General features: G+C 40.8%; 1 protein-coding gene across 26 annotated transcripts in view; it reads right to left on the bottom strand.

Annotated features, from left to right (window-relative positions):
* SYNJ1 (synaptojanin 1) overlaps positions 1–14,392 on the bottom strand; it is a 98,767-nt gene that overhangs the window by 24,895 nt on the left and 59,480 nt on the right. For all 26 annotated transcript variants that reach the window (XM_004062698.4, XM_055373886.2, XM_055373896.2 and 23 more), the window contains 6 exons: positions 12,803–12,943; positions 12,313–12,505; positions 11,284–11,442; positions 4,085–4,241; positions 3,369–3,486; positions 3,053–3,268 (listed from right to left, as the gene is read on the bottom strand). In XM_004062698.4, the coding sequence (XP_004062746.2) occupies positions 3,053–3,268; positions 3,369–3,486; positions 4,085–4,241; positions 11,284–11,442; positions 12,313–12,505; positions 12,803–12,943 (984 nt within the window). The remainder of the gene's footprint in view (positions 1–3,052; positions 3,269–3,368; positions 3,487–4,084; positions 4,242–11,283; positions 11,443–12,312; positions 12,506–12,802; positions 12,944–14,392) is intronic.

The following is a 14,392-nucleotide window of genomic DNA, read 5'->3' on the forward strand; positions in this document are numbered from 1 at the left end:
ATTGACAAGGCAAAAAGGGACAGAGGTTAAGTGACTTGTTCAAAGTGACTCTATAAGGAGAATAAGTTACAGGGCTGGGATCCAAGTCTCCTGACCCCACAACCCAGTACTATGTATTTTCACTGTCTCAGTGACTTCCCTGAAGAAAATTTCCTATGATCAAAAAAGATGAGAGTTGCCAGTGAAAGAAAACAAAACCAGACTGGCTGCAAGAAGCCTTAGATAAGTTATGCTCCTTGTCTTTCGTCATTGACAAACATTTACTCTTTTGGGACTTCAGTGGTCTTTGATAGGATTCCAAGTTTTTACTTTTGAAATAAAAAAACTCTCAAGAGGAAAAAAAAAATAAGAAGGACAGAAGAAGTTCTGAAGAGGGTCACGGGTATGTAATGAAGTTATTATTCAAAAAAGAACAAATTATGATGTTATCAATCTTATTACAGAAATAATTTGGCGAGTTAAATCACAAGTTCAGAAATCTTTACAGATTTTTCCACAATGAGAGGAAAACATGTACACACAAACACACACACACACACACACACACACACACAGAGTATCACTCTCCCCCTAACCCCCTACTTAAACTAGGATTCCAAAGTATGAATTATGAATATTAAGAGGAAAAGGCCAAAACAAAAGTGTGCATAAGTACTTCACCCTGGTAAAATCAAGGGCCTGCAGGGAACCGATTTCTACAATCCCACAGATATGACCAAGGCAACTGACTCAATTTCTTTGGCATAAAACTAAATTGCAGGATGCTATCCTTTGAAATACACAGGGAGACCATTCTTACCTAACTACATGAAGGTATCTTTTTCAGATTGTTGGCAGTGGAGACTGTCCCTCCTCCAAAAGTTATAATCACCACTGTAAGCATACATTTATGCCGCACCAGTCCCCTAAGACCCCAAACATTATTTGTTCTTGATAGGTACCAACACTTTTGTGGTCCTGGGTTAGGGCTAATATCTTTGTCCTTATTCTCAATCAGCAATGTGCCCCTTACACATTTCTAACTTTAACAAGGGATTCTGGTTCTTATATCTATTGATTTATGTAAGTTCTTTTGGAAGCTATATTTTCTTCCTGCTTTCACTCACTACAGTAAAAGCCTCTAGACTCTTCCTTCAATTAATGTAAGCATCTATATGTATTTAAATTTATCCCATACACATTTCCAGGGAACCTCTTATTTAAAAATAAGGGGTTCACAGGGTTTACTCACTCCTTAATGGCTGTCTTAATCTGGACTAAAAGGTAATAATCAGTTTCTTCTCACTACTTATAGAGATCCTCTCCTTGTTGACTTTCAGTGTTTGCTTTTTCTCTTTAGTCATCTTGGGGTTTAACAACCAGAATATTCCAGGTTGGAGACACCCCATGGTTTTATAATGTTAGGTTAATGCCTTAGTTTCTTACCAATACTTTTCCTAATGATGACAAACATTTGTGGGAAACCTTCTGGCTTCAATTTAACAAGTTCTTTAGAGGTTGGGTTATAAAGACAGGTCCCTTTCCTGTATCAGAGTCTTTCATCCCTTATACAGTTTGGATTCTTTGTAGCTCAGTGCAGTATTTTACATTTGCTCGGGAAGACATTTATCTGCTACTCTGCTGCCCACTCACACAGTCTACATGATGCTTCTGGTGGTTTGGCATTTCTGTACTTGGCAAAGTATACTGTCATCTGTACACTTGCAGATTTCACTGTGTACTTTCAAGAACCTTAAGATTTTTGAAATGTTTTGTTTTGTTTAATTTGAAAGCTTTGGGATAGATCTTTGTCAAAAGATTTGAGGAAAGTCTAAACACAATTTCTTCTCCATTTGTTCATTTACTCTCTGAAAGGACTTGAGGTGTCTTTGATTTTCACTCTGTAGAAGCCATACCATCTTAATTCTGTGGACTACGCCCTTTAGGATCTGGGGGTGTCATTACACACATACTGACTTTCCCTACTAGATTATAAGCAGGAGTTGTATCTTCCATTTCTCCTCTGCTCTTCTACAGCAACTAGTATAGAGATCTGCCCACCAAATATCTATCAAACATACCTAACTAAGCAAATGAATGGTATTTAAAGGGATTTAATGGTACCTCTTTCCCTATGAAATCCAAACACATGCACACATGCACATCATTCAGTCTCTCAAAACTGCTGTATAGTTGGAAGAGAACGTTTTTAAAACAAGGAAACAGGCATCTGGTTTTGCAAAAGGCAGATGGCTAGATCAATGAGGGAAACCAAGACTAGAAGGAATGACTCTTGACTAGTCATCACATCTCTGTTAGAAATTAAACATACTTAAAATTACTCATATTTCCTTAACTGAGGCAGGGAGGGAGTCATTCTTATCTCTCCTTAAAAAAAAAAATAGCAATCACAGCTTCATTTTGTTATAGGGTTTTGTTACATGTTCTATTGTATAGGAATTGTGAGAGTTCATATCTGAACTTGGCACCTATTTTTGTTTTCAATTGTTCACATAAAGTTTCACTGTTTAGCTGGGTATGGTGGCTCATGCCTGTAATCCCAGCACTTTGTGGGGCTGAGCTGGGCAGATCGCTTAAGGCCAGGGGTTTGAGACCAGCCTGGGCAACATGGTGAAACCCTGCCTCTACAAAACAAAAACAAAAACAAAAAAAACACAAAACTTAGCCAGGTGTGGTGGTGTGCACTTGTAAACCCAGCTATTTGGGAGGCTGAGGTGGGAGAATTGCTTGAACCTGGGTGGTTGGGGCTGCAGTGAGACATGAACACATGACTGCATTCCAGCCTGGGTGACTGGGTGAGACCCTGTCTTAAAAGAAAAGTTTCACTATTCATTTAAGCTTTCTAAGTTGAGAATTCAGTTATAAAACCTACAGAATAATATCCACAGTATGATCTTGCTTTAGTTTGGAAATAAAAATACTCATATACTAAACACTAAATAAGGTGATATCTTTCTTTTTTAAAATTCTCTCCTTCCCCAAATAAGGTGATTTCTATATAGAAATGATTGTTTATGAATCACAAGCTACTTTTGCATAATAAACATCTTACCTTATAAGTATAACTTCACCAAAACTTGCAAACTGCTGCAGAAGCTCATCAATCAAGGCATCATCAAAAAAATTATTTTCTGGTAAAGAACTTTTGATTGAGACCAATACTGTACCATCTGGTGGACCCTGAACTGCAATTACTTCTTTATAAATGTTTTGCCTCTCTTCAGCTTCAACTTCAAATATATCTATATCAATCAGGGCAACGACAGGCCTTAAGGCATAAAGGAAGATAGATGTATTAGAAATGTTTTTAAAAGGGTGTATTTCAAACAAATTTCAAACACTATTAGAAAAACTGAGACTGCTTAAACCTGTGGTCAGAAGTCTTCAGCTCAGCTCTTCCATAGTGCAGCAAAGTGCCTGGAGTCCACGTGTACAGGATTTTGCTTTCATCTTGAAAACTAGCATTTAGAAGATCTAGATCTTCAGCTGCAGTCAGAAGAAATGAAAACACAAGAGAAGCTGTATGAGCAGGACAGATCGTGTAGAGCAAAGAGGCATTCTCCTTCCTTTCATGAGCTTCAGTGGTTTGAGGCTGGAATGCCAGAAACAGTTGGTAATAGGCAGGCAGTCTAAATACCTTTAAATTCGAAAGGTTTTGGTAAAGTTATCATTTTATTCTTTATTTAGTAAAAATTAAGATCTGGCTTTACTTCCAAGATTACTTAAAGGACTGGGACTAAATGGTGTTTCATAAACAATTCAAGAGACAAGTGGCAGTTCAAAACATATGCAGACCACTAAAGTTAGCTTAAAAACCTAAATTAGCTTCAATTAAACATTTCATAAAAATATTTCCTTGCTTCTCTTTACATGAAATTATATGAAAATAGGCTGAAAAATTAAATAAGTTATTATAAATAGATCTGATAATATTTCTAAAAATCTGACATATTTAAATTTTATTTATTCTATTCCAGTTAACGTTTCTTGAAAAACAATATTCTCCTCATTTGATATTATGTCATTCCCTGCTTCCTCATAAGTTTACATTAGTTCATTTAAATAAAGGAGCCCATTTCCCAACCTGATCTATCAAAAGGCCATTTCCTCCTTCTCCAAAGGACACGGTCTGTCCATGCAGGGGTGCGGCACTTTTCACTGGTGTCATAGTCGTCAGAAAACAAGTCATACTTATATGTCGGAGCAAAGGTTACCTTTCCTTCTAAAAATCCTCTAAAAATCTAAAATAAACATATACAAAGTAAGTTATTCCCAAACAGCAACAAGTTCTGTTTTCATTCAGTCATCCATTAAATGTCTATTACATGCTGGATGCTCTCAGAAGAAATCTGTATGCATCTGATGAACACTTCTAGCTGAATGGAACAAAGCTTAGAAAAATAACCTGAGACATAGCATTTTTCATACCCATAGGGACAGGAGACAGGGAAATTCTGGGCAGAAGTGGGTGGGTCCCCTTGCTGGGTCCCACCCTCAAGCCAAAAAGTCTGTTACCACAGCCCCAAATGAGAACTTATATCCTTGTTTTCCCGCTCGAATGTTGCTTTTTCCAAAACCACCCATGGCCTGCCTTGCCCCCAGTCCTGTGCCCATAAAAACCCCAGGCTCAGCTGGCAGAGAGAGGAGAGGCAGCTGGATGTCAGAGAGAAGCAGCTTGACTTCAAAGGGACAGCTTGGCAGCATAGTTTTGGAGAGGAGTCTGGCCATGGGATGGCTGGATTTCAGGGGAAGATTATCTTATTGCTCTGTCCCCTTTTCAGCTCCCCTTCCTGCCAAGAGCCATTTTCATCGGCAATAAAATCCCCCATATTTACCATCTTCAATTCGTTCATGTAACCTCATTCCTCCTGGACACCAGATAAGAACTCGGGTGCCATGAGTGTGGGAGCATAAGGCTGTCGCACTGATCCTCCACTAAGCTGTTAACACTTAAGCCATCTGCAGGCAGCAGAGCTAAAACAGCACTGTAACACTTTCTCTGGGGCTTCAGGAGTTGGAGGCACCCTCCCCTAGACACTGCCACGGGCCTGGTACAAAGTTCGCTCTTGCCGGTGCCCAAAAGCGCTCACCCCAGCTCCTGCACTCACTCACCAGAACTCCCCCTCCTACAGGGGTGGAGTGCAGTGGGTCAAGTGAGCAGAGTTCACCCTGCCAGTGCCCATGCACTCCAGTTCCCACCTGCGAAGCAATCAGGGAAATATCCTGCTTCAATACCACTTGTTTGACATTTGATTAAACTAACTACATGAATAAGGGAATTCTGCCTGATCTTTGAGCTATATGAGACATTTGGAACTGTAAATGGGATTCTGGAAACATCTAGCCTGATATCTTATTCTCAAGGAGGTGCTGAGGCCTGAAAAGGTAATGTGGTGCCCAAAGATTCAAGTCTGGTGATCACCAGGCACCATACCAGATGGCCACTGATCATTTTACCTAAAAAAAAAAAAAAAAAATTTAATAAATTCTTCCCAAATTTTGTGGTCATAAGCTTTAAGAAGTGTTTCAAAAGTCAGATGACATAGAAACAAAAGAAAAGTCAATAACCACAGGACTTAACCCAAAAAAAAACAGCCCTAAAGATGAAGATTCTAAACTATTACCAAGGAAAAAAAAGTTTATCCTTCTATTTGAAAGTGAATCTTATAGATACATAATATATTTTTCTTTATGGGAATTATTATGGGTTTTCTCTTTCCTGTTTTTATTACTTTTAAGGGAGGACACCACCCCTCATATTGTCTTATGCCCAATTTTTGCCTCCAAAGAAAGAAGAAGTAAAAACTAAAAGGCAGAAATGGAAGCCACAAGCAGATAGCCCAGCACTGCGCCCTGGGCCTGGTAGTTAAAAATCAACCCCTGACCTAACTGTTTGTGTTACCTATAGATTTCAGGCCTGTATGGAAAAGCATCATGAAAATCCCTGTCCTGTTCTGTTCTGATTACTGGTGCATGCAGCCCCCAGTCACATACCCTCTGCTTGCTCAACTGATCATGACCCTATCACATGGACCCCCTTGGAGTTGTAAGCCCTTAAAAGGGATAGGAATTGCTCACTCGGGGAGCTCAGTTTTTGGAGACGCAAGTCTGCTGATGCTCCCAGCTGAATAAAGCCCTTTCCTTCTACAACTCGGTGTCTGGGGGGTTCTTGTCTGAGGCTCGTCCTGCTACATTTCTTGGTTCCCCGACCGGGAAGTGAGGTGATTAACGGATGGTCGAGGCAGCCCCTTAGGTGGCTTAGGCCTGCCCTGTGGTGCATCCCTGTGGGGGACTCCAGCCAGCTTGAGCAATGCGGATCGAGAGCGCTCCTGGGTAGGTAACTGCCCCGGTCAAACGCCTCACCACAGCAGCGCATGGCAGGCCCCCCATGAGTTAAAGGAAAAACTTATGTTGGCCCCAGCCCTAGGACTACCAGATTTGACAAACCCCTTCACACTCTATGTGTCAGAAAGATAAAAAATGGCAGTTGGAGTTTTAACCCAGACTGTGCGGCTCTGGCCAAGGCCAGTGGCCTATCTCTCAAAACAACTAGATGGGGTTTCCAAAGGCTGGCCCCCATGTCTAAGGGCCCTGGCAGCAATGGCCCTGTTAGCACAAGAAGCAGATAAACTAACCCTTGGGCAAAACCTGAATATAAAGGCCTCCCACACTGTGGTAACTTTGATGAATACCAAAGGATATCATTGGCTAACAAATGCTAGATTAACCAAGTACCAAAGCTTGCTATGTGAAAATCCCCGCATAACCACTGACGTCTGTAACACCCTAAATCCCGCCACCCTGCTCCCAGTATCAGAGAGCCCGGTCAAGCATAACTGTGTAGAAGTGTTGGACTCAGTTTATTCTAGCAGACCTGACCTTCGGGACCAGCCATGGGCATCAGCAGACTGGGAGTTATACATGGACGGGAGCAACTTCATCAATCCACATGGAGAAAGATGTGCAGGATATGCGGTGGTAACTTTGAATGCTGTCATTGAAGCCAAACCATTGCCACAGGGCACTTCAGCCCAGAAGGCTGAGCTCATTGCTTTAACTCGGGCTCTAGAACTCAGTGAAGGTAAGACTGTAAACATCTACACTGACTCTTGATATGCCTTTCTAACCCTCCAAGTGCATGGAGCATTATATAAGGAAAAGGGCCTGTTAAACTCTAGGGGAAAGGACATAAAATATCAACAAGAAATTCTACAATTATTAGAGGCAGTGTGGAAACCTCAGAAGGTGGCAGTCATGCACTGCAGGGGACAACAGCGAGCCTCCACCTCAGTGGCCTTAGGAAACTCCCAAACTGACTCAGAAGCTCGAAAAGCAGCATCTACCCCTTACTGTGCATCAGTAGCAGCCCCCTTACTCCCTCAAACACCTGACCTGGTACCTACCTATTCTAAGGAAGAAAAAGACTTTTTCCACACAGAAGTGGGGCAAGTAATAAAAGAACGATGGATCAGACTGCCAGATGGGATAGCTGTGCCGCAGTTACTGAGAGCCACAGTCGTACTGGCCATGCATGAAACCACTCATCTAGGTCAAGAGTCACTTGAAAAGTTGTTAGGCCGGTACTTCTGCATCTCACACTTGCCAGCCCTTGCCAAAGCAGTAGCACAATGGTGTGTTACTTGCTGACAGCGCAATGTGAGGCAAGGCCCCACTGTTCCACCCAGCATACAAGCTTATGGAGCGGCTCCTTTTGAGGATCTTCAGGTGGATTTCACAGAAATGCCAAAATGTGAAGGTAACAAGTATTTGCTGGTTCTTGTGTGTACTTACTCTGGGCGGGTGGAGGCTTATCCAACACAAACTGAAAAGGCCTACGAAGTAACCCGTGTGCTTCTCCGAGATCTTATTCCTAGGTTTGGACTGCCCTTACAAATTGGCTCACATAACGGGCCGGTGTTTGTGGCTGACTTGGTACAGAAGACAGCAAAGGCATTAGGAATCACTTGGAAACTACATGCCGCCTACTGACCTCAGAGTTCTGGAAAGGTGGAGCGAATGAATCAGACTATCAAAAATAGTTTAGGGAAAGTATGTCAGGAAACAGGATTAAAATGGATACAGGCCCTTCCTATGGTATTGTTTAAAATTAGATGCATCCCTTCTAACAGGATACTCCCCTTATGAAACACTGTATCATAGGCCTCCTCCTATACTAGGGGGCTTCCAGGCACTCCCCGAGAGTTAGGTGAAATTGAGTTACAGTGACAGCTACGGGCTTTGGGAAAAATTACACAAACAATCTCAACTTGGGTAAATGAGAGGTGTCCCGTCAGCTTATTCTCCCCAGTTCACCCTTTCTCTCCAAGTGATCGCATGTGGATCAAGGACTGGAACGTAGCCCCTTTGCGGCCACAGTGGAAAAGACCTCACACCATCATCCTGACCACCCCCACGGCTGTAAAGGAGAAGGAATCCCAGCCTGGATCCACCACAGCCGTGTGAAACCTGCAGCTGCTGAAACTTGGGAGGCAAAACCGAGCCCAGACAACCCCTGAAAGTGACTCTGAGGAGGACGACAAGCCCTGCTCCAGTCACACCTGGAAGCTGACTGGTCTACGCATAGCCGAGGCATGAGGAGAATCATCGTGGGACTCATTTTCCTTATAATTTGGACTTGTATAGTAAAAACTTCCACTGATTTTCCCCACATAGAGGACTGCTCTCAGTGTATACATCAGGTTACTGAGGTAGGGTAACAAGTTAAAACAATCTTTCTGTTCTATAGTTACTATGAATGCCTAGGAACTTTAAAAGGAACATGTTTATATAATGACACTCAGTACAAGGTATGTAGCCCAGGAAACGACTGCCCAGATGTGTGTTATGATCCCTCTGAGCCTCCCAGGTCCACAGTTTTTGAAGTAAGATTAAGGACTGAAGACTGATGGGGACTTGTAAATGATACAAGTATTAGCCAAAACAGAAGAAAAAGGGGTGCCCAAACGCATAATCTTGAAATTTGATGCCTGTGCTGTCATTAAGAGCAATAAGTTAGGAAGGGGTGTGGCTTTTGATTGGGAAAAAGGCTATATGACCAAAAATAAGTATATTTGTCATGAATTAGGACTGTGTGGAAATCAATGTGGATACTGGTCTTGTGTCATTTGGGCCACTTGGATAAAAAATGAAAAGGATCCAGTGCAGCTTCAGAAAGGAAAAAGTGGCCCTTCCTGTACTAAGGGACAATGTAACCCCTTAGAGCTAGTAATAACCAATCCTCTTGATCCTCGCTGGAAAAAAGGGGAGCGTGTGACCTTAGGAATCGATGAGGCTGGACTGGATCCTCGAGTAAATATCTTAGTTCGAGGAGAAGTTTACAAACACTCTCCTGAGCCAGTGCTTCAAACTTTCTATGATGAACTAAATGTGCCAGTACCAGAAATTCCAGGAAAAACAAGAAATTTGTTTTTGCAATTAGCCAAGCATGTAGCCTAGTCTCTCAATGTCGCTTCACATTATGTATGTGGAGGAACTGTAATGGGAGATCAATGGCCATGAGAAGCCCGAGAATTAGTACCTACAGACCCAGTTCCTGATGAATTCCCAGCTCAAAAGAATCACCCTGATAATTTCTGGGTCCTAAAAACGTCAATTATTGGACAATATTGCATAGCTGGAGAAGGAAAATAATTCACTCACCCCGTAGGATGACTTAGTTGTCTGGGACAGAAACTGTATAATGGTACCACAAAAACAGTCACTTGGTGGAGTTCAAATCACACAGAAAGGAATCCATTTAGTAAATTCCCAAAGTTGCAAACCGTGTGGACCCATCCGGAGTCCCACCAGGACTGGACAGCCCCCACTGGATTATACTGTATATGTGGGCATAGAGCTTGTGCCAAATTACCCAACCAGTGGACAGGTAGTTGTGTTATTGGCACTATTAAACCATCTTTCTTCCTACTGCCCATAAAGACAGGCAAACTCCTGGGTTTCCCTGTCTATGCTGCCCGAGAAAAGAGAAGCATAGCTATAGGAAATTGGAAAGATGATGAATGGCCCCCTGAGAGAATCATACAATATTACAGGCCTGCTACTTGGGCACAAGATGGCTCGTGGGGATACTGGACCCCCATTTACATGCTCAACCGAATCATACGGTTACAAGCTGTCTTAGAAATAATCACTAATAAAACCGGCAGAGCCTTGACTATCCTGCCCTGGCAAGAATCTCAGATGAGAAATGCTATCTATCAAAATAGATTGGCTCTCGACTACTTGCTAGCAGCTGAAGGTGGGGTCTGTGGGAAATTTAACCTTACTAATTGCTGTCTATACACAGATGATCAAGGGCAAGTAGTTGAAGACATAATTAGAGATATGACAAAATTCACACATGTGCCTGTGCAAGTGTGGCATGGATTTGATCCGGGGACCATGTTTGAAAAATGGCTCCCAGTGCTAGGAGGATTTAAAACTCTTATAATAGGAGTTATAATAGTAATAGGAACCTGCTTACTGCTCCCTTGTTTGCTACCTGTACTTCTTCAAATGATAAAAAGCTTCATCACTACATTAGCTCACCAAAATGCTTCAGCACAAGTGTACCATATGAATCACTATCAATCTGTCTTGCAAGAAGACATGGGTAGTGAGGATGAAAGTGAGAACTCCCACTAATGAGTGAAGTTCTCAAAAGGGGGGAATAAGGGAGGAGACCACCCCTCATATTGTCTTATGCCCAATTTCTGCCTCCAAAGAAAGAAGTGAAAACTAAAAGGCAGAAATGGAATCACAGGCAGATAGCCCAGCACCGTGCCCTGGGCCTGGTAGTTAAAAATCAACCCTTGACCTAACCGCTTGTGTTATCTATAGATTTCAGACATTGTATGGAAAAGCATCGTGAAAATCCCTGTCCTGTTCTGTTCCATTCTGATTACCAGTGCATGCAGCCCCCAGTCCCATACCCCCTGCTTGCTCAATCGATCACGACCCTCTCACATGGACCCCCTTAGAGTTGTAAGCCCTTAAAAGGGACAGGAATTGCTCACTCGGGGAGCTCGGTTTTTGGAGACGTGAGTCCGCTGCTGCTCCCAGCTGAATAAAGCCCTTTCCTTCTACAACTTGGTGTCTGAAGGGTTCTTGTCTGCAGCTCATCCTGCTACACTTTAAGGAAAGATAATTCTATTATCTGTTTACCTACAGATGCATATTTAAGTACAAAAAGACCCCAAGAAAATTTTAAAACATCTTGATTTAAAAAGGCATGTTTCACGACCCAAAATCTTAATGCAAGTATTTTCTCAAGTATAGATATACCTGTCCAGCATTTTTCTGATTGATAAGTTGATCTCCTGCTATAAGAGAATCCCAATTTTGCTGTCTTATGAGCTCTTTAACTTCTTCGTTAGGGAGATCGATTCTATAGTTGAAATCACCACACCAAAATACATAGTCATGGGAAAACAGCATCCTTCCCTGAAAGCCATGAGATAGAATTTTAAATTCAAAACAATCAATGTTCAAAAATGTTTTACAACTATTTCTTTGCCTGAGATATGCTTGTCTCCTCCCATGTCCTGTTTCTTTAACCCAACAGTAATAACACATGTGAAACGAAAATAAATCTCAGGACCCCAAATCACTAAGCCCAGAGAAAAATCAAGCCAGGAACAATGACAGGTAAACCTGCCTCCCATTTCACTCCTAAATAAGATAGCTCCAAAGATAAGACGCTACATAACTCCCTCACAATTTGCCCACAGGAAATTCCTTGTGGACAAAGTATAGACTGAACTCAAAGTCATCCCTCTGAGACTCACCTGAGACAAACGCACATCTGACTGCTTCCTCTGCCCTATTGTTTATGCAAAAATGCAGATTCACTGAGCCAGACTAAATTGTGCATTCAGTGGAAGGCTGATCTAGGACTTAAAAGAATGCAACCTTTTGCCTCTTATCTACTTCTAACCTGGAAGCCCCCACTTCGAGTTGTCCTGCCTTACCAGACCAAACCAGTGTACATCATACACATACTGACTGATGTCTCAGGTCTTCCTAAAATGTATAAAAGCAAACTGTACCCCCGACCACCTTGGGCACATGTCATTCTGAATTCTGAAGGCTACATCATGGCCACATCCTTAACCCTGGCAAAATAAACTTTCTAAATTGACTGAGCCCTGTCTCAGATATTTTGGGTTAATACACATGAAATATCTATTTAGGTGAATATTCTTAATGTTTCTAGGAACTATCTTAAATTTTCAAAAACACTGATGTAGAATTTGGGGCAAATTAAAATATATTTCAAAGCTTTATCTTCAAGAACAAGCAGCAAGAGCTTACCATAGGAAAACTCAATTTTCGTGCTATTTCTATAAAATCTTCATTTCTTTCTTTGACTTGTGACTGCCCTGCAGCAAAGTGGCTACAGACGAAGCAAAGGCTGGTTGTATGGAAGAGCATTCGGATTGCAACTGCTCCCTTATTTCCAGTTGCACCTCCCATTCCAGTCTTCACAGTATCAACTGCAACATCCCTTTGAAACAAAGAATTCTAAATCGCAGATTTGAAATTTCAAGAGTTCCATGTGCATAGGAAATGAGGAATATACATAATCATTTAAGTACACATGGTATGGTACTTTGAGGGCAAGCCTTTGAAATAGTACAGTGAAGCTATTGGTGAGTCTTTAATCAAAACCCCCAAAACCCCATTTTAAAACAAGAACTATGGATAGTTTTTGTTTGAAGAACTGAAACAATAAACATTCTAGGCTTTTTTCTTGTTATTTAATGGTAGGAAGTAGCCTTAGAGGAGTGTTCTGTTTACTGACCTGATAAAAGGAGCATGCTGTGGTCTGATAAAAACAAACAAACAGACGCCCACCAACTGTTCAGAAGCCAGCAGCACATACTTGTTGTCTCTGGAGATTGTCTTCTGAAGTTCTACAGCCCAGAGCTTCTGATTTGTTGTGCTACAAGAAAATATTAAAAAGAGAATTTTTTAAAAAGGTATTGACAATAGCCTATTTTATGACAATTGTCAATTATACCTTTATCTACCCAAATATCCTAAGACTCTGAAGGAAGCTTAGGCTGTTTTTGTTTCCTTTAAAAAGGAAAATCTACAATTTAGCCAAAAGAAAACCACATTTCAAAATCTAATCTATTACTTCTTTACAAAGAAAATATAAAGACATTAAATGGCTACTCACTGGGTGAGTAAACTCAAACTTATACATTTTACTTTTTCCTTAAGTATTCATTAAGATCACAGAGAAGTATAGAAGTATCTGTGGGAGATTGGTTTCAGGACCTCCCATGATACCAAAATCCAAGGATACTCAAGTCCCTTACATAAAATGGAGTAATACTTGCATATAACCCATGTAAATCTCTCGTATACTTTAAATCATCTCTAGATTACCTATAATACCTAATACAATGTAATTAGTTGTTATACTGTATTGTTTAGGGAATAATGATACAAAAAAGTCTGCAAGTAAAAAAGACAAAAAAAAAAGTCTACACATGTTCAGTATAGACACAATTTTAAAAAATATTTAATATTTTGATGAGTTGAATCCAAAGATGTGAGACCCATGGATAAGGACAGCTAACTGTGCACATATATGTGACTATATGTGCTTCCAAATACATTTCCCCACTTTTCAAAATTTTTCTAAATTATAACTAATGTCTTTTTAAAAAATCTTGCTATGGGAAATTAGAAGACATAATCATTAAATAAACCACCATATACCCATTTCAAAATTACCAACATTTTGCCAATCTATTTTTTCCATCCTCTTCACCTTATCACATTTAAACATTAATAATTCCTTAATATCATCTAATAGTTTATACTTAAAGTTCCCCATTTATTAAAAAAAAATCTTCTAACAGTTGGTTTGTTTCTTTAAAAAGGGTCCAAACAAGGTCTACATATTGCATTTGCTTGTCATGTCTCCTAATCTCTCTTTTTTTCTTGAGATGGGGTTTCACTCTGTCACTCAGGGCTGGAGTGCTGTGGCAGGATGTTGGTTCACTGCAACCTCTGCCTGAGCTCAAGCGATCCTCCCACCTCAGCCCCACAAGTAGCTGAAACTCATTCCTCATCTTCTATGAACCTTATCTTGATCATTCATTTGAGACTTCCAACACTTCCCTGTGTCCCTATAGTTGATCCCCTTTTCCTCTCTTTTCCATTGCACTTTTCTAACATGCTGTATAATTTACTTATTGTTGTTATTGTTCACTGTCTGTTTCTTCCCACTAGAATACAAAGTCCATGAAGATAGGGATTTTTGTCTGTTTGATTCATTGGAGGTACTTAGAGTGGTACTCAGTAGGTACTTCTTAAATAAATGAATAAATATTCACCACTTTATTAAGGAAGAATATATGTGTGTGTGTGTGTGTGT

This window comes from Gorilla gorilla, chromosome 22 (assembly GCF_029281585.2).
Source record: "Gorilla gorilla gorilla isolate KB3781 chromosome 22, NHGRI_mGorGor1-v2.1_pri, whole genome shotgun sequence".
In the NCBI taxonomy this organism is placed as follows: Eukaryota; Metazoa; Chordata; class Mammalia; order Primates; family Hominidae; genus Gorilla; species Gorilla gorilla.